Here is a 23,122-nt window from a genome sequence, read left to right as displayed (position 1 = left end):
TCGTAGGCGCGAACGAATGGTTCTACATAAAACGCACCGCAGGCGCAGAACCATTTTCGGCTGACAACAGAACCCCACATTCCCGATCTCAGGTTCCCTAACCAAAACCCTACTCTCTCTTTCCTTCAGATTTGTTTCTCGGTCGGAGGTTATGGCTTCCGAGAGTGGTTCCAGATCAAGTTCAGCGGCCGATTCATACATAGGAAGCTTGATAAGCTTAACTTCCAAGAGTGAGATTAGATACGAAGGCGTTCTTTACAACATCAACACCGAAGAGTCCAGTATCGGACTCAGAAATGGTAACACCCCCTTTACAGCTTCTAATCTTTTCCATTTTCTTTCTTGTGCGGGCGGGGGTTTGATTTGTTTTTCGTTGGATCCAGTCTCTCTTACTTTACCGAGCCTGATGTCTTTTGTTAGATCGGTAGAGCTCCCTATAATTCTCAGGTTTAGTTTCTGAGTGTGAAATTTTATTCTTTTCACTCTATTAGTCGGGAGAAACTACGAAGTGATATCGGTTTGTTTAGTTTCGATTGTGAAACTGAATTGCCTGTTGAGTTTGCCGCTGGTAGTATCGCGTTTGTTTGCTCTTTCTCCTATCCGGGTTTACTGTGTAATGTCGTGTATTGTCCTGATATTCCATTTTTTCTACTCGTTGGTTGCTGAAACTTGGTTTGTAACCTGGGATTGCCAAATGATTCAAGGTTTTTGAAGTGGAAGATATCTAACGCTTCACATTGCAGGGTTTTTGAGAACTTAATGATGGAATCGTGGAATTACTTATCATAGATGCGGTTCATTTCTTGCTTATGGTGCATGGTTGTTTTTTGGGAATAGGGTAAAAACAGTAGTAGCCAACAGACCAGTTTTAAGATGATTTTAGATTGATAGTTCTTAGTTTGGAGGATTTCCATCCTATCAGTTTCATAAATGGATTTATACTAGGCATATGACATAGTGGGCTCGAACTTTCATCCTGCAGTTTGGTACAGAAAGGAGTTTGAGCCGAAATGGTATAATTAAATTCCGAACTGTAGTCTCTTATGTAAAAAAAAAAAAAAAATCCTGAACTGTATCTCTCAGACTAAATTTTGAGTCAGGAAAACCTTGAGGGCTAGAGGTAGGATCAAATTTTCAAGATATCTAAGACTAGGAGTTGTCCTCTTTTTCTGATTATTGTTGATGTTCTAAGCCATCTACTACAAATGGGGGTTTGGTTAAGGGAGCCTCAGTGCGGAAGTACCTTGTTCAGCTTAACCATGTTTAACACGTTGATGGTTCCATCTTGCTTTAGTGCATATATGTGAGGTTATACTTGGGGAGTTTTGCATCTTTCTTATTTGGCAATGTCCTTCTGACTCAATCCCCCATCCTTACTTTTCAGGATCTGGTCAGGGAAAGGGCCATAACTTAAAAGTAGAATGGAAAAATGGAACGTGTGACATTTTTGTTAGGAGTTGTATCAACTTTCATCAATCTTGCCTAGCTAGTTTTCTCCTTTGTTTATTATGCTCTTTTAATTGCAAAGTCATTAAGTAGCTGGACAAATGATGAAGAAAATTTCTATTTGGATTGATGAATATCACGAAGGACGTAGCCACCTTGTAAATCTGGCTAAAATCACTAGCTTGCAAGAGGAAGGGGGATTTGGAATAGGGAACTTGAAGTGGAAGAACATTGCCTTGACTTCCAAATTGGTGCGGTGTGGAGGTTTGCAGTGGAAAGAGTCAAAGGCACCAGCACATTATGGAGAGATACAAGAGCCTGATTCACCCAGGATTAAAGAAACCTCAGCAAAGAAGTACCTGTAGTATTTTGGCATAATGTAAATCAAAGATGGAACTCTTATTTTCTTGTGAGGTTAGCAATGGGGAAAAAGTTAGTGGAATTATAGTCTAGCTAATCAGCTGCTAAGTATGACTCTACATATTATGGCTCTCTCTTGTTCTAGATTCTGGAAGGAGTCAACTCGACTGATTGGGTATAGAAAAAGACACCCTTTTATGGTTCTCTCTCTCTCCCCCTTAATTGTTGTGAAATGTGTGAAAGTTTGTAGGGGGTTAATATCATTTGTTGGCACAATGCACATTTGGATTTACTTGACAGAAGCTCCCTTTGGAACTTTTGGTATTTTATAGTGGTTTTTCAACAACTCTTTGGGATGTATAGAGAAATTGTTATATGGACATCCCTCTAGGAATGTAGGCAAATGTATTTTGAGAAAATGTTTTTCTAGCTATCTTTTTCGGAAATTTGGCTCGAGAGGCATTATAGGTTTATCTTAGTGGCTCCTGGAGATCTTGAACATTGTGTCATTCGTCTTATATTGGTATTATATTTCTCTTATCTGAAAAGAAAAAATGTTGGTATTAGCTCCCTCCCACCCATCCCCATGAAAATAAGAAGAAAAAAAAAGAAAAAGAAAAAGAGAGAATAATTGGATGTTTGCTAAATTGAATGAATGAAATATTTTGGTGCTTAAAAATAACATCAGAATGTTAGGATCCCAAGTATACTAAACGAAACTAGATAACTATATTGCAATATCAAAAAGATAATTACTATATCAATAGCCTTTCGAGAGGACTATCTCTCTCCCAAAAACTATACTAAGTTCTCCACCTTTGAATATTTCCAAAAATTGTCCCTTCCTCTGCCTACTTCCTCTATTTATAACCAACTCACCCCTAACTAATTACTATAATGTCTCCGACTAATATACTAATACTATTCCCAAACTATCCTTAGGAGTACTTTCACACAGAAATTTGATGACATGCTGTTTGGAAAATTACATTGGGCATCATAGTGAACGGCTTAGTGGGTTAAGGTAGGTATTGTATGATATATTGGCACCGAGTCTTTGCCCATAATTGTCAAGTGATAGGTTGTGTTTCGGATAGGTTTTGACATGAAAATGATAGGCCTCCAGTCACAAAGTTTTACACTCGTAAGAGAGGAAAAGAGGGGACCGTGTAGTAACTGAGAGCATATGATTTGTGGGTCCCAAAAAATATTGTTAGTTAGGGAGAGAGTGTCGTGAGGCATGTTTTTGGGGTGCTTTATAGAGTAGGAATATTGGAGGGGAGGGGATTTTTGGGATATATCTTGTAAGGCTCATATTTTGAGTATTTGGGAGAGTTGCGGAGCTCTCGAATCTCCCTTGGTTTGCTCTTTTATCTTAAATAAGATTGGGTCTTATCAGAAAATTTATCAATTAGTGACCCCGTTTCCTCCTGTATTAAGATGCTATTGTTTGCATTAGGGTGAAAAACAGTTACTTAAACTCTCATTATTTTTAACATGATGACATAGTGATGCATATTAAACGATTTTCAAGGTGCCAGGGAACTTGATGCTAATATACCCTTATATTTCTCTCTTCAGTACGGTCTTTTGGAACAGAAGGGAGAAAGAAGGATGGGCCACAAGTCCCGCCAAGTGACAAAGTTTTTGAATACATCTTGTTCCGTGGAAGTGATATCAAGGTAACATTGATATAAATATTAACTATAGCGTGGTAGTGGCAGTATGCTAAGTTTTAGGATTACTATATGACATTAATGTATCCTTGGTGTGGATACCAATGGACATTATAGCATACTTGACATTCTATGTCATAGCTTCTATATCTAATTATATTATTCAATGCTTTCCAAAGATTTTTTATTTCCCTTTTGTAACACTAACACTACATTAATGAAATCCTGTTTTTTTAAAATAAATAAAAAAAAGGAAGAAGAAGAAAGAAAGAGATATATATATATATATATATTTTATTTATTGATTTTAAAATTATATTTGACGATTTAATAATATCACTCTTTTCTTATTTTATTTTTTATGTTACATTGCACTTTTTTTTGACAATAGTACACTGTGAGCTTTCGTATTTATAATAATCCTGTAGGCTGTAGTACAGATAAGTCATGTCTTCATGATGTTGCAATCTAAGATAGGACACCTTCGTTTGCTGACCTATAGTTTCTTTATGTGATGGGGCTTTTATTTAACTCACCATTATGTTTATACTTATTATCATGTACTTTTTTCCTAACCTGTGAGGATTGGCATGCACTGAGACTATGCTTGTAACTAGTTTTATCTCGTTTGCTCTTTTTGCAGGACCTACAGGTGAAATCTTCTCCACCTGTTCAGACTACACCCTTGATAAACAATGATCCAGCTATTATTCAGGTAAAATAAAATACACCCCTCACCACAATTTATTATGCCTAAAGCGTAGGTGAGCTTACAATGTACTGGGTGAAATTCTCATGCAGTCTCACTATCCTCGCCCAGTAGCGACTTCTTCAAGCTTGCCTCCTGTTAGTGGGCCTTTGCCAGACATTAATTCTCAACCCATGCCAATGGGAATTCCTGGATCTAATTTCCAGGGTGGGCTGCCTTTATATCAACCTGGAGGAAATGTAGGGTCTTGGGGAGCTTCTCCTTCGCCACCACCTCCAAATCCAAGTGGTGGTGGACTTGCTTTGCCAATGTACTGGCAAGGATATTATGGCCCCCATAATGGACTTCCTCACATGCATCAACAATCATTACTTCGTCCACCGCCTGGGCTGTCAGTGCCGTCTTCTTTGCAGCAACCAGTGCAATATGCTAATCTTAATGCTTCTTTACCCACTGCTTCTTTACCTACTGGAGCACCAAATCTTTTAGAAGTTTCATCTTCTTTGTTCTCTGCCAATCCTAATACTCCTAGTTTATCATCCACAGCAATGCCACCAATAACTGTATCTTCAACACTTCCATCTATCCTGTCCGTTCCCCAGACCTCTGAGATTTCATCAAGCTCAATGGCCAACAAGACAGTAAATTCTGCCCTTCCTCAAGCTCCCTTAAATACCAATTTGCCATCGCTCTCTCCTTTGACTACGAGTTCAGATGTCAATCCTGTTGTGCCTCCAACTACTAACAAAGCTACTGCAATTTCTGGTCCAGCATTATCTTATCAAACTGTATCCCAATCTACATCCTCTGTCGTTGGAACATCAAATTCTGTTCTCACAAGTGCACCAGCACCTACCCTTGTGACTCCGGGCCAGTTGTTGCAAACTACTGCAGTTTCTTCATCTCTGTCTGTGCAAACAGCCCAAAAAGACGTGGAAGTAATTCAAGCATCTTCCTCATTAGCAGCCGAACAAACTGTTCCAGTTCCGGCAGATACTCAGCCACCATTATTACCATTACCAGTATCTTCACGAGCTGTTCAGAAGGTACTCTCTCTTTCTCTGTGGCCTGGGCATACTCATGCTACCTTGTTTGGTTTTTGGGGTGTACATACGGTGACAATATAGACAAATGTCCTTGGTTAAAGGAATATATAGTAAGGCCTTGTATTTTTGGTGCTCTGACATTCCGGCGTTTCAGTCATCAAGTGTAAATATGCATTATCTGTTCCTGAGGTAGTTATGATCTCATTAAAAGCTGATTACCATTGCTTATGGCTAGAAGCTAGAGTGATCTGCATATTTGTCATTGTCTCATGTACAAAGGTCACTGTATTTATCTGCCTAATATATTTTTCATGCTATGAAGGATTTTGACATTCTAACAACTTGTATTTTCTCCAGCCAAATGGTCCAACTTCACAAACTCGGCACATCTACAGGGGACGCGGTAGAGGAAGACGATATGGGGTAATTGTGTACTTAAATTAGGTCTATTATAAATTGTAGGAATACCTCTGCTATCAATTATGTGGGTGAGGATCAGGATCCCTGAAGATGTGGTGACGAAATCTCGGTGCATTGAACTAGATTAAGCACTGATAAGCTATGTGTTCTGTACTGTGTTTCCTTGTTTGCGCATCCAGTTTTCCTTAATGTATAGTCTTTCTTTGGTGCAACTTCATGCAATTTGAGATTAAATAAGATTTGAAAATTTGAATGAGGTTAATAATGAGGCCAAATCATAATTACCTTAGCTTGATTAGTGAGACAGGCGTGTTAACGTACAGTCAATTGAATTTTTTGTTCGATAGACAGATTGAATGGATTTATTCTGAACGCATGAGATTATTTGCCTATTCCTAATGAACACAATATTCTGGGAAGACATTTATGATTTTATTTGTGCAGAACTCGCATCAAACAGAAAAATTCACAGAAGATTTTGACTTCATGGCAATGAATGAGAAATTTAACAAGGATGAAGTCTGGGGTCATCTTGGTAAGAATACCAAATCTCATCCAAAGTACAACGGTGGGGATGAAAAGTACAGTGACGAAGATGAAGTCCACGATGAAGATGAAGGTGAATCGTCAAAGTTAGAGATCAAGGTCTTATTTGCTATGCCACACACTTCTAAAGCAATATTAATTTGTATCTTAAAGAAATGTTTGTTTCCCTGCCCACATATGCATAAAACTGACTCACTTCATGTCTGCAGCCTGTATATAATAAGGATGACTTCTTTGATACTCTCTCGTGCAACACTGCTGATAACGAAGCGCAGAATGGAAGGAGGCCTGGATACTTTGAGCAAATCAAGTTGGACACTGAGGTATGTTATTTGAGTTTGTCAATTTGTTTGTTTTAGATCTGTTTTTTTAAACTGTGTTTGGATGTTTGTGGGTGCAGACATTTGGAGATTTTGCAAGATACCGAGGTGGTCGTGGTGGTTATGCCTATGGGCGTGGTGGTCGTCGTGGCGGTGGTTATTATGGGAGGGGGTATGGCCACGGTGGAAGGGGTCGGGGGCGGTATATGAATAATTACAATCCTTAGGTGGCCCTGATTATGCCTGAATGTTATAGACTGATGAGAGCAGCTAAATATCACAAGGATCTGCTATTACTTTCTTTTTGCATTTTATACTGTTTGTGCAGAAAATAAATAGTAGAATATTGGGTTCTCTTCTTATTTCAGAGGCTCTCTTTTGTGTTTTTTCTTTGTTATAAAGGTGCAGACGTAGTTTTAAGGAGCAGTTGGTTGTAGGCTCTCTGTCGACCCATAAAATGTACTAAAGGAGTTACTAGTTCTTCAAGTCATCCTTGGTATTTTTTCCCCCTTATGTAATTAACTGTGAACTTGCGTCTTATTCCATACTTTGCTAATGGCTACTGAAGCCTAACTGGTGAAATCATTATTTATCATTTTATGTTTTATTAACTTCTGTGTCGTATTGTTATATTGTAAAATTTCATTATAGGGTGATAAGTTTTCAATTAATCCAAACAAACAATTAATGTAGCCAGCGTTTTGATCAAAAGTCATGAATTTTATTTTTTTGGTTCATATATGGTTTCTTGTTGCGATGAGGGGGGAGGACTCAGAAGGGAAGTGAGGGTTATTTGATGAAAAAATTTGATATTTGTAAGGATTGAAAGGTAAATTTTTTTATACATTTTGCAATCTCCCATTAATAGTGTAGAACTTAGAATTTCCAACCTATAATTCAGGTAACTTATGTTTTCGGATTCGATCAAAACAATAGAAATTTTGAAAACGATTTTTAATTCTAAAAACGATTTTTGGATGTTTTCAGTGTTTTTAGATTTAGAATTTAAAATTTTTAAGATGTAGAATTACATTAAAAATGATTAAAACTTTGATTAATATATTACTTTATATTATAAACTCATTTTATGTTTGTTAAAATTAAAATATGTAAAATATAATGTATTCTAAATTATATAATTTGTAAAATAATAATCATACAAAATTTATAAAAAAATCTAAATAAATTAATTAATATAAGTTCGATTCCCACCGTACATGTACTAACAAAAAATTAATTCATATAAGTTTAGATTAAATTAAATATAACAAAAAATTAATTAATATAAGTTTAGATTAAACTAAATAGGTAGTTTATAGCTCAACTTTAATTTTCATTGAATGCGGTTTTCAAATTTCTGTTTTCTAATTATTAACCAAACAACCTTTATAATTTGTTATGTTGGATGGAATTTCAACTCTTATTCAACTGAGAAAAAAAAATTTATAATTTGTTAAGGAATCATTATTACTAATTGTTGGTGGTCAAAATTAAAATGGACACGTGTTAGCACCTACATCGACCTGAGTAATTCGACCAACGATCTAGGGGTCCGACAGTTGTAACCACCGGTCGGAACGACTCCAATGACTTTGTCTCCCGTGCTGGCCTATAAAACAGACACTCCACCCCGCTATCCAGGTACGCAATTCCTCCTATAACGACTTGATACAGCTCGAGTATACACACACTTATTTGGACGTTGGAGTCTCTGTTCTCTAATGTAGGTTTCATTAGGATCACACCTCGATGCTCGTCCTTGTTAGCTCGGATCTATTAGTTAGGTGGAAACTAGAATCAACACTAATTAAACTATTTTGTCGAGGTTGTTTGACTATCGCTATCCTGAATCTCTTTCAATCCATTGCTGACAATTCGTTAAATAGCACGATGGGCTGGGAAATTTTTATTTTACCCTTGAAGTTTCCATTCTAGTCAAAGCTCAAATTTTATCGGTACAAGCTTTGAAATTTAATGTGCCTCATGTACAAGATTTCCAAACGGATTTTCTTAAAATCGATGATCGAAACTTTAAATCGATCCAATTTTGTAAAGTCCCAGATGGAAAAAATTTGAAATTTTCTCTATAATTGGCTCCGCGAACAGTGCCCCAGATAAGTTTTCCAAGTGCAACGCCGTGCACTCAACAGCAGCAGCATACCTTAAATTAAAGTGGACCCACGGATTTCATTATCGGTCGTTTCCACTTTCTACGGCGAATCAGCGACTGTACTGGCGGCGGAGCCGCGATCTTGTGGAGCTGAAGGGCGCCCCCTCCGTCCCCATGGCCGCAACATTGGCTTCACTGGTCCCATTACTCATCTTTGCCAGAATCTTTGCTCTGCTGGTCGCCGTTCTGGTCTTCGTTTGGGCTCTTGCTTTCAGTTCCAGCTTCCATCATCGCTCCCCCTCCCGGGAAGATCATATCTTCGATGTACTGTACTGTACTGTACTTTACCCTTTGTTTTTCTTCTTATTTTTAGGGACCTAATTAATTTATGTACCGATTTAAGCTCGATATTTCTGAGAATGAGCTTGGGTCTGCTTTGCAGGTTCTGCATCCTTTGTTCATGGTAATTGGTCTCATTCTCCTCAGCGGTGAAGGTGGGTAGAAATCAAAATGTTGATGCAATAAGTTGATCTGTCAAATGGGCATCAAGTGTTTGTGTTTTTTCTTGTTGCGATTTTCAGCAATTTTGGTCCATAGTTGGCTGCCGGGTTCGAGGAATTTGAGGAAATCTGTTCATCTGAGTCTTCAAGGGCTGGCTTTGGCTTCTGGGATTATCGGAATTTGGACCAAATTTCATAGGGATCGTAGCTTTTTGGCTAATTTCCACAGCCTGCATTCTTGGATGGGTTTACTTGCTGTCACTTTGTTCGGAGCTCAGGTTTTCACTTCCACCCCTTCCGCCAAATTCTAACTTTACTTTCTCTTTCTTGCTTGATCCAATAGTTGACCACCTCCAAAATTAAGATTTGTTGATTGCAAATGAGAATCATAAAGATTTGTTTTAGAATGTAATGTTGCAGAACCTTTCTACTTTTTTTTTTCCTCTTGTTTTTTACCTTTTCAGATGTCTCATGCAAGTGAAAAGTTTGGAATCCCACGTGAATTCTTGTTGAGATCTGCTACTGATATTGACAATTGCTTCAATCAATAGATCATATTGAATAATCCACACAATCACTTTCAAAGAACAGTGATATTGAAGTATCACAAACAAGCCTTGAATTCTTGTTCAGAATTAGGAAGCCCCTTGCCCATCTTGAAGGCCATGTGGAGGAGTAATTTATTACTGGTTTCTTACATTCAAACTTGGCTGGGGTCCTCTGCCCCTCATTTATTATGGTAGTTCTCTAAGATATTGAATGCTGAATCTCTGAAACTGGTTAATACCATTGAAAATGAAAACCACAACCAATTAAACTTCTCATCTGTTATAAGATTTTCAAACTTGTTATAACAAAACATCCAAATCGAACAACCGAACGAAACGGGAGGATTCAGATGGTAATGTACTAAACATGTGGTGTTTGAATGCAGTGGATGATGGGTTTTCTGAGCTTCTGGCATTGGAGGGAGGTGAGGGGAACAAGAGAAAGAGTGCTGCCATGGCATGTGTTTGTTGGGTTATACAGTTATGGATTGGCAGTGGCAACGGCAGAAACAGGGCTTCTTGAGAAGTTGACATTGTTGCAAACTAAGAGAAATGTCCCTAAGAAAGGTCCTGAAGCTATGGTTGTCAACAGTCTGGGACTGGCATTGGCTTTGCTTAGTGGAATTGTGATTCTCACTGCTATATCTCCCAAATATCCTCCTTCCCTTCCCTCTAAACATCCATTTTTCTCTAATTCCAAGCTCTTGCCTTCTTAATACGAGTACTGCATCTTCTGCCATTGTTTTTCCTCATGTGTATAAGCCATAAGGCTTGTCTTTTGCAGGCTTCAGAATTTCCTTATTCTGTGTGTGTGTGTGTGTGTGTGCATGGTGTGTAGTGTATGAGAAAAGATTTCCATCTGATTATTCAAGGGCTTGTAATTTGGAGAGAAATTTGGGCTTCTAAAGTTGGCTTGCAAAATGTGATGTAATTTATTTGTTTAAAAGTAATTTAACTATGAAAGTAACTGAGTTTGCAATCAATTAAAAAATAAAAATAAAAATAAAAAAAACTAGTGGACAAATTGGATTATTTTTATAATGAATGAAATGCCATCGGTTAAAACCAAAATGTTTATAAATTTTGTAATTTGTGTTTTCTTGTCACGTGCATAAACAACGTTGTAGTTTAATAACCAAATCTGAATTTTAATAAAAGTTCAAGGTTTCCCCGTTTAAAGCTTCTTTTCTTTTTCTATCAATTCCTAATGTTGATTTTTTTAAACATTAAAGTTGTGATGATGAGGAATTTATATCGAGTTGAGAGTGTCAAATAGTTATTTTAGATGTTTTTTTAATTTCTTTATTTTAGATGGTGTTAGGGTAGGAAAAAGCTATAGTTTTTTCGATTTAAATTTATTTTCTTTAAGAAATTTAAATTGCCCTTAAGAATTTGAGTGTATTTTTTTATGTGCTCTACATAAGTTGATTTCACGTGAAGTGTGTATGGCTAGCACCAATTGGTGTGTAATTATGATGGAGATGTCTAAAAAATATGTTTTTTTTAAATGAAAAAAGGGTCGTATTAATTAACTATTAATTTATTATTTGCCAATAAATTGATTTGTTAAATTATATATAAAAAAAAGTAAATAAACAAAAATGAAAATTCCGTTATAAAAAAAAAAAAAAAAGTTTTCACACACTGCCGGTTCCACTGCGGTCCACTGCGGTCCACTGCTGATACCTCATCTTTCCAAGCAAACGCTAACTCAAGAGTCAAGACTCTGCCTTGGGATTCTACAGTCTTCGATCATACTGCCCAGCAAGAACTTCCGAAAAGCCCTAATTCTCCTCAGTAATGTGCTCTTCTTCTTTACCATCTACATTCTCTCTACTCCTCACGAAGTCTCCTTCGATTTCACGGCGTCGGAATGTAATTTCCCCCAAGTCGCATCTGTTCCTCGGCCATCTCAGGCCCACCAACTCTACATTTCGTCTTACCGCGTCATTTACCGACAGAGACCTCGAGCTCTCCTCCTGGTTTCATCCCGACCAGCCCAACAACGACGCCTATGGTGGCTGGATATTGATCAACTCACCAACTACCGACGCAAAAGCCGCGAAACGAGGTCCCTTTTACTTCCCTATCAATCACAGTTCAATAAAGATTTCAAATTGCCCTTGGGTATCTGAATATTGTGTTTCGCAGGTCTGCCTCGTTTCGTAATAGGGGTGGTTGGGACCTCGCTTGTTGTTCTGTTTGCGGCCATTGCTCACATTTCACTATCGAGAAGAGGTCAGTTGGATATCTTTATGCTGTTTTCACCGAATTGAATATCTCCTGATGACTATTGTGGTTAAATTTTTGTAGCTGTAGGCTGAATTTTTCTTTCACTTCTCTTGAATTTCAAGTTGGCAAGATTTAATCATTACCCAAGTAATGGGATTTAGTTAATACCTAATAATTGCACGTGGAAAATTGAAATAATTGTCTACTTTACCAGAGTTTGCTTCGTTTTACAGGGTTTAAGTTTCAGTGGCGTAGTCCCGTGAGATCATTAGACGGGATATTTAGTCGTACGGAACCTGAAGGTGATCAAGGCAACACAGTTGACTATTGTTTAATAGATGACGAGTTACCGACTGAATCTGGTGCTGAGTCTATATCTGATTCTAGAACTAATGCTGTTACATCAGGTATTCAATTCAACATCTTTTCTTTTTAAAATTCTTAATCTTATGATCAAGTGTAAGCTGATCATAAGCAATAGCTTACCTACATTGGACCTTTGTTATACTAGTTCACCTTATGCAAGAAAATGTGTCTTGCATGATGGTACTGTTTGGTTGCGTGATGTAATTAAAAAGTAAAAAGTAGTGTTGTCCATTTGAGGTTACAGGAGTGCATTGTGAGATGCAAATCTCCCATCCCCATGGTTTATGTGCTCTGGTTTTTCGACGTGAGAGTGAAACTGAGCTTACTTTATATGTGTTGCTTTTTCCAACTCATCTGTTGCTCTGTAAGGAATGTGGTTGTCACATCACAGGATATGGTATTTTTTTAGTAGCCTAGTAGGTTAGCCCATGATATGAAGGGATTCAGCATGGTGCACATAATACTTGCAACTTCTCATTTTTACCCCTTTCTACTAACTAGCATTAAGATCACGGGAAGTTAAGAGTTTGGATTGGAATGGCTGAGAATTAACTTTTTATTTGTTGCAATAAAATATAACTATTTTCAAGTAACTTAGTAGCATCATAATTCTCTTGATATTTTCATTGATAATTCTTATGATTAGTTTAGCATCTAAAGAATGATTGTTCATGAAAGCTGTTGATGTTAGACTGTTCTGTCAAAAGATATGTGTTTGTGTTGACTGTTGATGATTATGGCAACATATCTTGTCCTTGTGCAGTTGTGTGGTTTAGGTTTAGATATCTCAATTACATAAGACCAAGATAATCATACTTTCCCCTTTACTTTTATGCACTTCAGATTCTGGAAATAAGCTTGAACGAGTTATAATCACTGTTCCTGTGGATTCTGCTCAAGATGAAGCTCTATCGATTTTGAAGAAACTGAAGGTCTGCACAGGACTAAATTAAGATTTTGTAGGCTTGTAAGAAACACAAGTTTGATCAAATGTGGGAAAACTCTTAAGTTGGAGTTGGACCACGTCATGAATCTTTTGGAACTTCAAATTTTGCTTCCAACTATGTGTTGTACTGCCTGCATGTAGCTAAAATTACTCACCTCTTTTTGGAGTAAGTATAAACTGAATACTTCTGGGAATTTCTAAAAATTATATGTATGAATAATGCCCACAATGGACAATTACGGAATGGACTTATGACATTGATTCTTATAAAGCATAAATGTCTCAAATCCATCCTCTTTCTTAATGAAGCCAATTCCAGAATACAGATCCCCTAAAATTGTCATTTTAATATTCTGGTGGCTGGTTGTGCGTTGTTCCCATATTATTGAGCCTTTCATTGTAGTCCAGTAAGAAAGAAGATTTTAGGTCTCAAAGATTAGGATATGCATGCAGGTTATTGAAGATGATATTGATGCTGGGGAGTTGTGTACTAGAAGGGAATATGCAAGATGGCTAGTTCGTATGTATTCATCACTGGAAAGGTAGAAATTGATAAAGTTCTTTTCTGAAACCACATAATCACTCTTTAAACCTTTTTTCCCCCTTTCTCCATATAGGAATCCAAAACACCATATTATTCCATCAGTCTCCCTTTCTGGATCAACAATTGCTGCTTTTGATGATATAAGTTTTGAAGACTCAGATTTTGAGTCCATTCAAGGTGAGGTTTTTTCTTCTTATTTTCTTGTTTTAGAGAAAGTGTTTAGTTGATTGTTGCACCATATGAATTTTAGTCCTGGATTTTTTTTCAGCTTTAGCAGAAGCTGGTATCATACCCAGCAAGCTATCACCAAACTATGCAAATGATGGCTTGGGAGATCGAGAGAAAATTTGTTTTTTTCCCGAGAGGTACAATATGTGCATAAATTTTGGATCTATTTGACTGAACTCCATTTATGATTGTATCTATGCTGCAGGTTTGTCTCTCGCCAGGCTTTGATAGACTGGAAAGCCCAATTAGATTATGAGTTTGTTCCTGGAATACTAGAACGGGTACAGAATTTCTTGTATAGTCCATTGTTGTTCAATTCACGTGCAATTTGTCCTCTTGAAAAATACATAAAAACCAATGATTATCAGAGTGTGATAGCATTTCGACTTTTTCTACAGTCCAGATATCAAGTACAAAGGTGGGTTTTATGGACTTGAAGGAGATCAGTTCAGAAGCATCGCCACAACTGTTCGTGGATATTTTAGCTGGGGATAGAAGCATTCTCAGAAAAGTTTTCGGTATTCCTTCTATCCCATATATTTTATGTCTACTTAAGAAGTTATAAGTAAATTAAGTTCGTGGTTTTTTTGTAATGTCTCAATATGCAAATGTACATAGATGGGAAAAAAAACCTTAGGTACCTGTGCATTTAATATTGCCTTTAAAAGTCTATATCTGCTGTTTACAGGTCAAATCAAACGATTTCAACCAAACAAACCTTCAACAAAAGCACAAGCAGCAGTCGCATTGGTAAGCGGCAGGATGACAGAAGCAACCTCTGCTGAATTGTCAAGACTGGAATCAGAGATTTCTGCAAGAAAAGCTGAGATAGAAGTTATCAAGTTGGAATTAGTAGAAAGAGGAGACATACAAAGGTCTTGGGATGAGAAGCTAATTGAGGAGAAAGAACGCCTTGTCAAGGTGGAGGAGCTTTATCTTGCTGCGGTTACTGATTTGGGAGACGAAAAGATAATTCAGGAGAAGTTATTTTCCGAGTATTTAAAGCAGAAGGCATCTATAGATTGTCAGAGGCAACTTCTTCTGAGCCTTAAGGAAGAAGTTGATGGGATGACAGCAAATCTTGCTATTGAGAGATCTGTATGTGGGGCAGAGCAGAGTGAGCTATATAATATGCGTGCTGATTTACAGAACCAGCTTGAGGGAATGCTTGATACGAAATCTGTGCTTGAAGCTGAGAAAGAAGCTCTCCGTATTATAAGGTAATTAACTTTTAGTCTGTCATGTCCTCCTATCTTCTTTCTTTTTAACTTCTGAAATTCTTATTTTTTGCGTTTGTCCAAATATTTTTTTATTGGCTTTGTTATTTTTTCATGAGATAAGTATTATTTGCTATGGAATAATGTTGCAAGAGGATCCTCCTCTATGCTCTATCATTATGTCAAGAGGAAAAAATGGAAAAAAATCCTGTGTCATAGTTTTTGTATACTACTTGAACAATTTTTTAATCGTTTTACTCGTACAATACCATTAGAGAAGCCAAAATAATGGCAAATTTTCTTCATTTATGTTCTCTATTTAATGTAGATATTGATCTTGCTAAAAGTAATTATTTGTGACTTAAAATGCTGTAATGTAGTCTTTGAGTGAATCATTTATTCTGAATGCAGATCTTGGGTAGAAGATGAAGCAAGGAAAAGTCAAGCTCGTGCTAAGGTTCTCGAGGAGGTTGGACGAAGGTGGAGATGGGACGATCAAGCTTGAATTTTGCCCATACTACGTAGAGTTGTCCCCAAGTTTATTCATAAATATCGACAGCAAGAAGAGTTCACGTTGTAATTTTGCAAGTACAATGCAATTCGGATCAGAGGCTTCATTACAGTATCTTGCTGTCACAGCAGATTTGATTATAATTCAATTCAGATTGAGGATTGATTTGATTATGATCAAGCTGATCCTGATCATCCGGTGTAAACTTCATTTGAACTTAGAATATAGAAATTTTGGTGATACTCGCTTAAATCAACTGCACCAGGTGTACGGTCAAGCCGCGTGGCCATTTTCACTCATTTGAAAGCCTTTCTTTTTCTAAATCTTTAATTGTAGCTCTTCAGGCTGCAATCTCATGCATTTTTCTAGTGATTAAAGCTGAAATTGATGGGGAAATATACGTGGTTCTCACAGTCGCTGCCAATGCCAGCTACACTTCCACGGGGATCAATTGCCTCCACCAAAACACAGCGCCTTGGATGACATATTGGCTGCTACTGCTATTGTGGCCTCCGAATTCACTTATTTATGACCTAGAAAGCAACTTTTCGCAATTTAAAATCTTGGTTCAATAATATTCCCTACTTATCAACTCCATCGTTTCCAAATCTCTCGTTCAAGTTCAAGCCTAATTGATGGGCAAAAAGATCACTTCCCATTGGTTAAAGTAGTATTTTTGGTTTAACAATATGCGAGAATGGGGTTTCAAACTTCAAGCTAGTTTTTTATGTTTAGATTTCAGCCCACTTCATTTCTTGTCAATCTGAGAGAGATTTTACTTCACATAATCTTTTTAAGCATTATGGGCTAAAGCCTAAAAGATTACAGCGAACACACTAGTGTTTTCAAAGACGATAGGGGGTCGCCAGAAGAAAACAAGCAGCCCGAGAGACATGCCAAAAAGGATGGCATGTGGGTTTTAAAGGTAACTCAGGCATAGTTTGGCTTATTTTGTTGTGCGCTTGACAACATGGTTCCATATGCTTCGGTCCATTGAGCAACACTAGTCTTTTCAGCCTCCACTCGTGCTCGCCAAACCTACCCTTTTTTACGCATCGTGTCCATCTTCTTTCACACTCGTTCTGTGGTGAGCTTAAAAGCAGCATTTTCTTAATGTAATTTAAGGCTTGGCCCACCGACCCACCCTTTGCAAAATTTCCTCTCGATGATGGGTGCTGCTGCTGGTGCATATCAAGTTATCAACGTCATGTAAACAAATCGAACTTTTAAGTTATAATCCTAATCCACATATTGTCTCCCTTTTTCTCTTCTAATTCTGTTTTTATTTTATTATCTTTTTTGGTTTTTTCTTGGGGGCAGCAACTTCGCGATTTCTATTGCTAACTCTAAGCAGGATAGTTTAAGAGACCCACAAGACTATTTGATGACTATGGTTTATTGATAAGGCTGGAAACTGTCAAAAGTTAAGAGTTGGACAAACACCCACCAATTAGGTAGACAGCAGCCAGCAAGAACATTTGTATTTATTGAGACAAGTAAGAGTTTGTTTTCTTCTTTGCTCACAAATTAACTCTCCACGGCTTAATCTCTCTTCATTTTTGGTTGACAGATATAGACATAACACGGATAAGAAAGGGAGGTCTTCGGCCGGCTGTTCTCTTCAAATTTCATGGTCTTTTTCAGCTTTGTTTTTTGGTGTTATTACTGTGTGCTCAATCCTTTGAACGAGTGGTGTAACTTGTTAAATGCCCACAAATTCATGAGACGCAATCCTAAAGGAGAAAGGTTGGCCACTTGTTATTGGTGGTTACCGTGGCTCTTAGCATCAGAATTTGTCTTGAACTTCTAGTCGTTGAAAACTCTTCTGCTTACCAAGCAAGTCTGCTTTTTGTAGGATCCATAAACTTGAGAAGATGATAAGGGTGATGGGTCTTAGAATGCTTGATAGAAACATGGCCATTGAACTTGCGTATTAATTGAAAAGACCAACCTGGTTTCTCGCTCCACTTCTTTCGGTTTGTTCTGCATTCTAAGGGGCTCCAATGGTTTGAAATGTTAGTCATGGGGGTGGGGAGTAATGGACAATATAGTTGTGCAGAATTCGGTTATCTCAACTGGGAAGTTAAAATCTTTGTGTCAGTATTTGCTTGATGGTACTCAGGTTAGGGCTCCTGGTTGCTGCTTCAGTTGCAGCCTATGCAGTAAGGCAACTCAATGTTAAAAACTCGAGCTCCGTTGCCTCCATCAACAAGCTCGCAGGTATTCATATATTTGAACTACAGTTGTTCAGCGTTTTACTCTTCTTTGATAATTTTATCATAGACCTCGTGTTTACCTTCTGTTATCTATCAGTTTGATGCAAAATTGATTTTCCCTTTGGTGATTTTTGCTCCAGCTTTTGTCTCATTTATATTGTTGGATAGGTTTTATCATGTTGTCTGATGTATTGAAACTATTCTTTTTGTTTCTTAGAAAATGGTGAAGAGAAGGAGGAGGTTAAACATTCTAACCATAGCTTCAAAGATGATTATGTAAGTAGATACTGATAACTTTCTAGACTCTTCATGATTTCTTATCTTGCAACCATCTCCTTTATTGAAAGAGCTTTCTTTTATTTTAGGGGGAGGAAGAGGAGGAAGAAGAAGAAGTCAAGTTAATCAGCAGCGTATTTGATCAAGTTCCTGGATACACAACTGAAAATGAAGAAGATATTTTACCTGAATTTGAAGACCTTCTCTCTGGAGAGATTGAATTTCCATTACCTGAAATTGATAACAGTAAGGCTGAGAAAGATAGAGTATATGAAACCGAGATGGCAAACAATGCGAGTGAACTGGAGCGATTGCGTAACTTAGTAAAGGAATTGGAGGAGAGGGAAGTAAAGCTTGAAGGTGAATTGCTCGAATACTATGGATTGAAAGAACAGGAATCTGACATTACAGAGTTACAGAGGCAGCTCAAGATCAAGGCAGTAGAGATTGATATGCTTAATATTACCATTAACTCTTTGCAGGCTGAGAGGAAGAAGCTTCAAGAAGAGATTGCACAAGATACTACTGTGAAGAAGGAGTTGGAATTGGCAAGGAATAAGATCAAAGAGCTGCAGAGGCAGATTCAGCTTGATGCTAACCAAACAAAAGGCCAGCTATTATTACTCAAGCAACAAGTTTCTGGTCTGCAGGCAAAGGAACAGGAAACTATAAGGAAAGATGCTGAAATAGAAAAGAAGTTGAAAGCTGTGAAGGAATTGGAAGTTGAAGTTGTGGAACTTAAGCGGAAAAACAAAGAACTCCAAATTGAAAAGCGGGAGCTGACTATTAAACGGAATGCTGCTGAAAATAAAATCACGACTCTGTCCAATATGACAGAAGTAAGAATCCAAAATAGCTCTTCCGACCCTTCTTTTTCCATTTTTTATTTCTTCTTTCTTCTGAATTTTTTAATTTAACCAAAAGGATGGGGGAAAGATAACAAGTTAGGTGACGTTTGGGAGTTATTCTGAAAAATAGTTTTCAGACTCAACATTTTTATGTTCTTTGGTCGGAGGCTGTTAAAGTCTAAGGTTTGTATAAAATTAAAAGTTCTACTTGCAGGGCCTTGAGTTTGGAGTAAGAATAACTTAAGTTATCAACCCATGCATGTTGTCACTGAATTTTTTTTTTTCTAAGAAGCAAAAAAACTATCTTTCAAAATGGCATTGCATGTTTCATTCCAAAAATAGTAGATACGCTAAATGCATAGATAATATTCAGCTAGAGGAGTAAGATACCAAATGAGTAATCAATATTCCTCTGTTTAGAATGAGTCCGTTGTGTGAGATGGTAGTTAGTGCAAACTTGGAACATCAAGCAGCATAAGTCTGACCTTGTCATAGAAGCAGAGTATGATGAAACTGAAATACTAATAAGAAGAAATAAATTTTGTTTTGCTTTTATGTTCTTTAGACTTTAGATATTTGTCCATATAGATTGGAGTTTCATGTTATAAAACTAGGAAACAGGATAGCCTCAAGAAGTAGTGTTCTTAATGTTGCCTTTAACCTGTATGATTCTGTGCTATGTACATTCAGAATGTACAGTAAATCTGCAAAAACCAGATAATAGAAAATGCTTCTAGTTTGATCTCAAAAGATTTGATTCTTTATTGGCAAAAGTTGTTCCACAAGTATGCATAAAGAGGTTTCAATATGGCCAAACGGGGAAGTAATTGATGTTTGATAAAAGTTATCTGTGTACCTGAATGCCCATTTTTCTTACTACGTCTTACTCTGTTGCAGAGTGAATTGGTATCCCAGACTCGAGAGGAAGTCAACAATTTAAGGCATGCAAATGAGGACTTAATGAAGCAAGTTGAAGGACTTCAGATGAACAGGTTCAGTGAAGTTGAAGAATTAGTGTACCTTCGATGGGTCAATGCATGCTTAAGGTATGAACTCCGCAATTACCAGGCTCCTACTGGAAAAGTATCAGCTCGTGACCTCAACAAGAATTTAAGCCCAAAATCTCAGGAGAAGGCTAAGCAGCTCATGTTGGAGTATGCTGGATCAGAACGTGGACAAGGGGACACAGATCTTGAAAGCAACTTCTCCCAACCATCTTCTCCTGGAAGTGAGGATTTTGACAATGCTTCAATAGATAGTTCCTTTAGTAGATATAGTAGTCTCAGTAAGAAACCCAGCTTGCTCCAGAAGTTGAAGAAATGGGGTGGTAAAAGCAAAGATGATTCTAGTGTTGTTTCATCACCAGCCAGATCCTTTTCTGGGGGTTCTCCAAGCAGGATGAGCATGAGTCAGAAGCAAAGGGGTCCATTAGAAATGTTGATGCTCAGAAATGCTAGTGATAGTGTCGCAATCACCACCTTTGGTACGATGGAACAGGAAACTCCCGACTCTCCGGGCACTCCGAATCTCCCTAATATCAGAACACAAACACCTTCTAGTGACTCCTTGAATTCAGTGGCAACATCATTCCAACTGATGTCTAAATCTGTTGATGGAGTGTTAGATGAGAAATATCCAGCATACAAAGACCGACATAAGTTGGCATTAGCAAGGGAGAAGCAAATTAAGGAAAGGGCCGATCAGGCAAGAGCAGAAAGGTTTGGCAATATTTCAAATTCAAATTTGAACTCTGGATTTAAAGGTAAGACCGAGAGAGAGAAACCTGCAGTTTTGCCGCCAAAACTTTCTCTAATAAAGGAGAAACCAGTTGTATCTAGTGATTCTGCTGATCCATCTGGTGAAAATAAGACAACAGAGTCTCCAGCTATCAGTAGGATGAAGCTAGCAGAGATTGAGAAGCGATCTCCACGGACACCTAAGCCACCACCAAAACCATCTGCAGGTGCTTCTGTAAGTACAAATCCCAATCCTCAGGGTGGAGTACCAGCTGCTCCACCTCTACCACCTCCACCTCCTGGTGCCCCACCACTGCCTCCAGCTGGTGGACCACCTCGACCGCCTCCTCCTCCAGGAAGCTTGTCTAAGGGTGTAGGTGGTGATAAGGTTCACAGAGCGCCTGAGTTAGTTGAATTCTATCAGACATTGATGAAACGAGAAGCAAAGAAGGATACTCCTTTACTTTCTTCTACATCATCTAATGTATCTGATGCCAGAAGTAACATGATTGGGGAGATTGAGAATAGATCATCATTCCTCTTAGCGGTTAGTAGATCATCCTTTTGCTTTTGCCTTTGCATTATCTTCTCATCTTTGTCATTAATAGTGATTTGCCAGTTGGTAACTTTGTTGACTAAATCCAGGTAAAAGCTGATGTTGAAACTCAAGGTGATTTTGTCATGTCATTAGCGGCAGAAGTACGAGCAGCTACATTCTCTAATATCGAGGATGTTGTGGCCTTCGTTAATTGGTTAGATGAAGAGCTATCATTCTTGGTAAGACGGTCATTTTATTTACTGAACTCCAATATGCATTGAATTTTGATGCAGAAGAAAAGGACTGGCTAATGGCTATCATTCTGAATAGGTTGAAAATAAATTGAAAGAAGTGGTTTTTGTTGTGCATTGCTGTAATCCAGCTAGTCCTCAAGTCTGAACTCAGTTCCTTAGACCTTTATGTTTACTAGTTTCTTTCTTTTCTGCCTTTGATTAAGGTTGATGAAAGGGCAGTGCTCAAGCACTTTGATTGGCCAGAAGGTAAAGCAGATGCATTGAGAGAGGCGTCTTTTGAATATCAAGACCTAATGAAGTTGGAGAAGCGGATCACCACGTTTGTTGATGACCCTAAACTCCAATGTGAAGCAGCTTTAAAGAAAATGTACTCCTTGCTTGAAAAGTAAGTATTCCCTTACAACGACGCGGTTCCTGGAAGAGAATTTGTGATGGAACGTCAACCATTTTGGAAATACTCATCTTTGGCATGTTAAGTAGTTCAATCACCATCTCATGATTCTTGTAAATTTTGATATGATCAACTGTCAAAAAATTTGTCAAAAAATTTACTGTGTCACTGCTTTCGAACTAATGCATATGCATTACTGTGTGCTGCCATTTTCAAATATTGAGAACATATCCCCGTCTCTAATTATGTTGTCATCTCCAACCATTGTTTTTGTTCTCGTCTTTTGACAGGGTTGAGCAGAGTGTCTATGCACTCCTACGCACAAGAGACATGGCTATCTCGCGTTATCGAGAGTTTGGAATTCCAGTTGATTGGTTGTCAGACACAGGAGTTGTTGGAAAGGTATAGCTTGAAAAGTTCAATCTTTTCGTTATCAAGAAATTTTTATTTTGAGCATAGTTAGCATTTGTTAGCAAAAGTACTGGAACTTGCAAATATGGAGTATGTTCATATGCGGCCATAAATGTCTCAAAATGTGTAATGTAATCATACTTTAACAAGTGCAGATTAAGCTGTCTTCTGTACAATTAGCAAGGAAATACATGAAGCGTGTAGCATCAGAACTTGATGCAATGAACGAACTGGAGAAGGAGCCGAACAGAGAGTTTTTGGTCTTACAAGGCGTACGGTTTGCTTTCCGTGTTCATCAGGTACATATTGCCTCTCTTCATTCTTCAAAAAGAAAACAATAGTTACAAGCCATCATCAGACGAGCAACTGCATTTCAAAGTTGAATAATCTTGTTTCCAATCAAGTTCTAACTGATAAACGAAACCTGCAAAGCTGACATTGGATTCTATATGTTTCCAGTTTGCAGGAGGCTTCGATGCGGAGAGCATGAAGGCTTTTGAAGAATTGAGGAGCCGAGTTCAAACAACACAGATAGGAGACGACAATAAGCAAGAAGCCTGAATTTTTTTCTTCAAGTTCATTATTATCCCAATTTAATTTCAGCAATCATATACTACATGTAACTCAATGCTACTACAGAAGATCATTCGCATTGGACATTGTATATTTACCAATCTACTGGAAAGATGCGAGAGATTATGTACTCAGTCTGGTAGCTTCTGTGCGC

At 37.7% G+C, this 23,122-nt stretch overlaps 4 protein-coding genes across 5 annotated transcripts; all 4 read left to right on the top strand.

Annotated features, from left to right (window-relative positions):
* LOC111018662 (protein decapping 5) lies at positions 1–7,134 on the top strand. Its single transcript, XM_022294852.2, has 8 exons — positions 1–299; positions 3,388–3,488; positions 4,126–4,197; positions 4,284–5,237; positions 5,595–5,660; positions 6,102–6,302; positions 6,413–6,526; positions 6,604–7,134. The coding sequence occupies exons 1-8, from the start codon at positions 152–154 to the stop codon at positions 6,748–6,750; spliced, it is 1,803 nt and encodes a 600-aa protein (XP_022150544.2). The 5' UTR covers positions 1–151; the 3' UTR covers positions 6,751–7,134.
* A 1,309-nt stretch (positions 7,135–8,443) lies between these two features.
* LOC111018610 (Cytochrome b561/ferric reductase transmembrane protein family) lies at positions 8,444–10,474 on the top strand. 2 transcript variants are annotated; one of them, XM_022294781.2, is made up of 5 exons: positions 8,444–8,957; positions 9,076–9,127; positions 9,215–9,411; positions 9,685–9,872; positions 10,068–10,210. In XM_022294781.2, exons 1-5 carry the CDS (start codon positions 8,808–8,810, stop codon positions 10,072–10,074), a joined length of 594 nt encoding a protein of 197 aa, XP_022150473.1. In that variant the 5' UTR covers positions 8,444–8,807; the 3' UTR covers positions 10,075–10,210. The 2 variants fall into 2 exon arrangements, with proteins under 2 accessions (XP_022150473.1, XP_022150472.1); XM_022294780.2 differs by lacking the exon at positions 9,685–9,872 and having other exon boundaries at positions 8,458–8,957; positions 10,068–10,474.
* Positions 10,475–11,355: 881 nt separating this feature from the next.
* Positions 11,356–15,981, top strand: LOC111018746 (SLH domain protein). Its single transcript, XM_022294978.2, has 11 exons — positions 11,356–11,752; positions 11,833–11,919; positions 12,147–12,320; positions 13,123–13,211; positions 13,679–13,767; positions 13,843–13,946; positions 14,038–14,134; positions 14,203–14,278; positions 14,401–14,515; positions 14,686–15,217; positions 15,626–15,981. Exons 1-11 carry the CDS (start codon positions 11,482–11,484, stop codon positions 15,717–15,719), a joined length of 1,728 nt encoding a protein of 575 aa, XP_022150670.1. The 5' UTR covers positions 11,356–11,481; the 3' UTR covers positions 15,720–15,981.
* Positions 15,982–17,295: 1,314 nt separating this feature from the next.
* CHUP1 (Hydroxyproline-rich glycoprotein family protein) lies at positions 17,296–23,102 on the top strand. Its single transcript, XM_022294966.2, has 10 exons — positions 17,296–17,471; positions 17,581–17,945; positions 18,159–18,217; positions 18,307–19,056; positions 19,963–21,348; positions 21,447–21,578; positions 21,797–21,978; positions 22,275–22,386; positions 22,551–22,694; positions 22,855–23,102. The coding sequence occupies exons 2-10, from the start codon at positions 17,837–17,839 to the stop codon at positions 22,954–22,956; spliced, it is 2,976 nt and encodes a 991-aa protein (XP_022150658.1). The 5' UTR covers positions 17,296–17,471; positions 17,581–17,836; the 3' UTR covers positions 22,957–23,102.
* The last annotated feature ends 20 nt before the right edge of the window (positions 23,103–23,122 follow it).

This window comes from Momordica charantia, assembly GCF_013281855.1.
Source record: "Momordica charantia cultivar OHB3-1 chromosome 9 unlocalized genomic scaffold, Mcharantia_2.0 BLBB01000009.1, whole genome shotgun sequence".
Lineage (NCBI taxonomy): Eukaryota > Viridiplantae > Streptophyta > Magnoliopsida > Cucurbitales > Cucurbitaceae > Momordica > Momordica charantia.
The sequence above is the reverse complement of the archived record's forward strand: the minus strand, read 5'-3'. Positions and strand labels throughout refer to the sequence as shown.

Excerpts from the sequence above, each read along its gene's own strand:
- LOC111018610 (XM_022294780.2), top strand. The coding sequence starts at position 8,808 with ATGGCCGCAACATTGGCTTCACTGGTCCCATTACTCATCTTTGCCAGA. Across the intron at positions 9,128-9,214 it reads CATTCTCCTCAGCGGTGAAG|CAATTTTGGTCCATAGTTGG; the intron begins GTGGGTAGAAAT and ends TGCGATTTTCAG. Across the intron at positions 9,412-10,067 it reads TCACTTTGTTCGGAGCTCAG|TGGATGATGGGTTTTCTGAG; the intron begins GTTTTCACTTCC and ends GTTTGAATGCAG.
- CHUP1 (XM_022294966.2), top strand. The coding sequence starts at position 17,837 with ATGGTACTCAGGTTAGGGCTCCTGGTTGCTGCTTCAGTTGCAGCCTAT. Across the intron at positions 21,349-21,446 it reads GATCATCATTCCTCTTAGCG|GTAAAAGCTGATGTTGAAAC; the intron begins GTTAGTAGATCA and ends GACTAAATCCAG. Across the intron at positions 22,695-22,854 it reads TTGCTTTCCGTGTTCATCAG|TTTGCAGGAGGCTTCGATGC; the intron begins GTACATATTGCC and ends ATATGTTTCCAG.
- LOC111018746 (XM_022294978.2), top strand. The coding sequence starts at position 11,482 with ATGTGCTCTTCTTCTTTACCATCTACATTCTCTCTACTCCTCACGAAG. Across the intron at positions 13,212-13,678 it reads CGATTTTGAAGAAACTGAAG|GTTATTGAAGATGATATTGA; the intron begins GTCTGCACAGGA and ends ATATGCATGCAG. Across the intron at positions 14,516-14,685 it reads CATTCTCAGAAAAGTTTTCG|GTCAAATCAAACGATTTCAA; the intron begins GTATTCCTTCTA and ends TGCTGTTTACAG.
- LOC111018662 (XM_022294852.2), top strand. The coding sequence starts at position 152 with ATGGCTTCCGAGAGTGGTTCCAGATCAAGTTCAGCGGCCGATTCATAC. Across the intron at positions 4,198-4,283 it reads ATGATCCAGCTATTATTCAG|TCTCACTATCCTCGCCCAGT; the intron begins GTAAAATAAAAT and ends ATTCTCATGCAG. Across the intron at positions 5,238-5,594 it reads CTTCACGAGCTGTTCAGAAG|CCAAATGGTCCAACTTCACA; the intron begins GTACTCTCTCTT and ends TATTTTCTCCAG.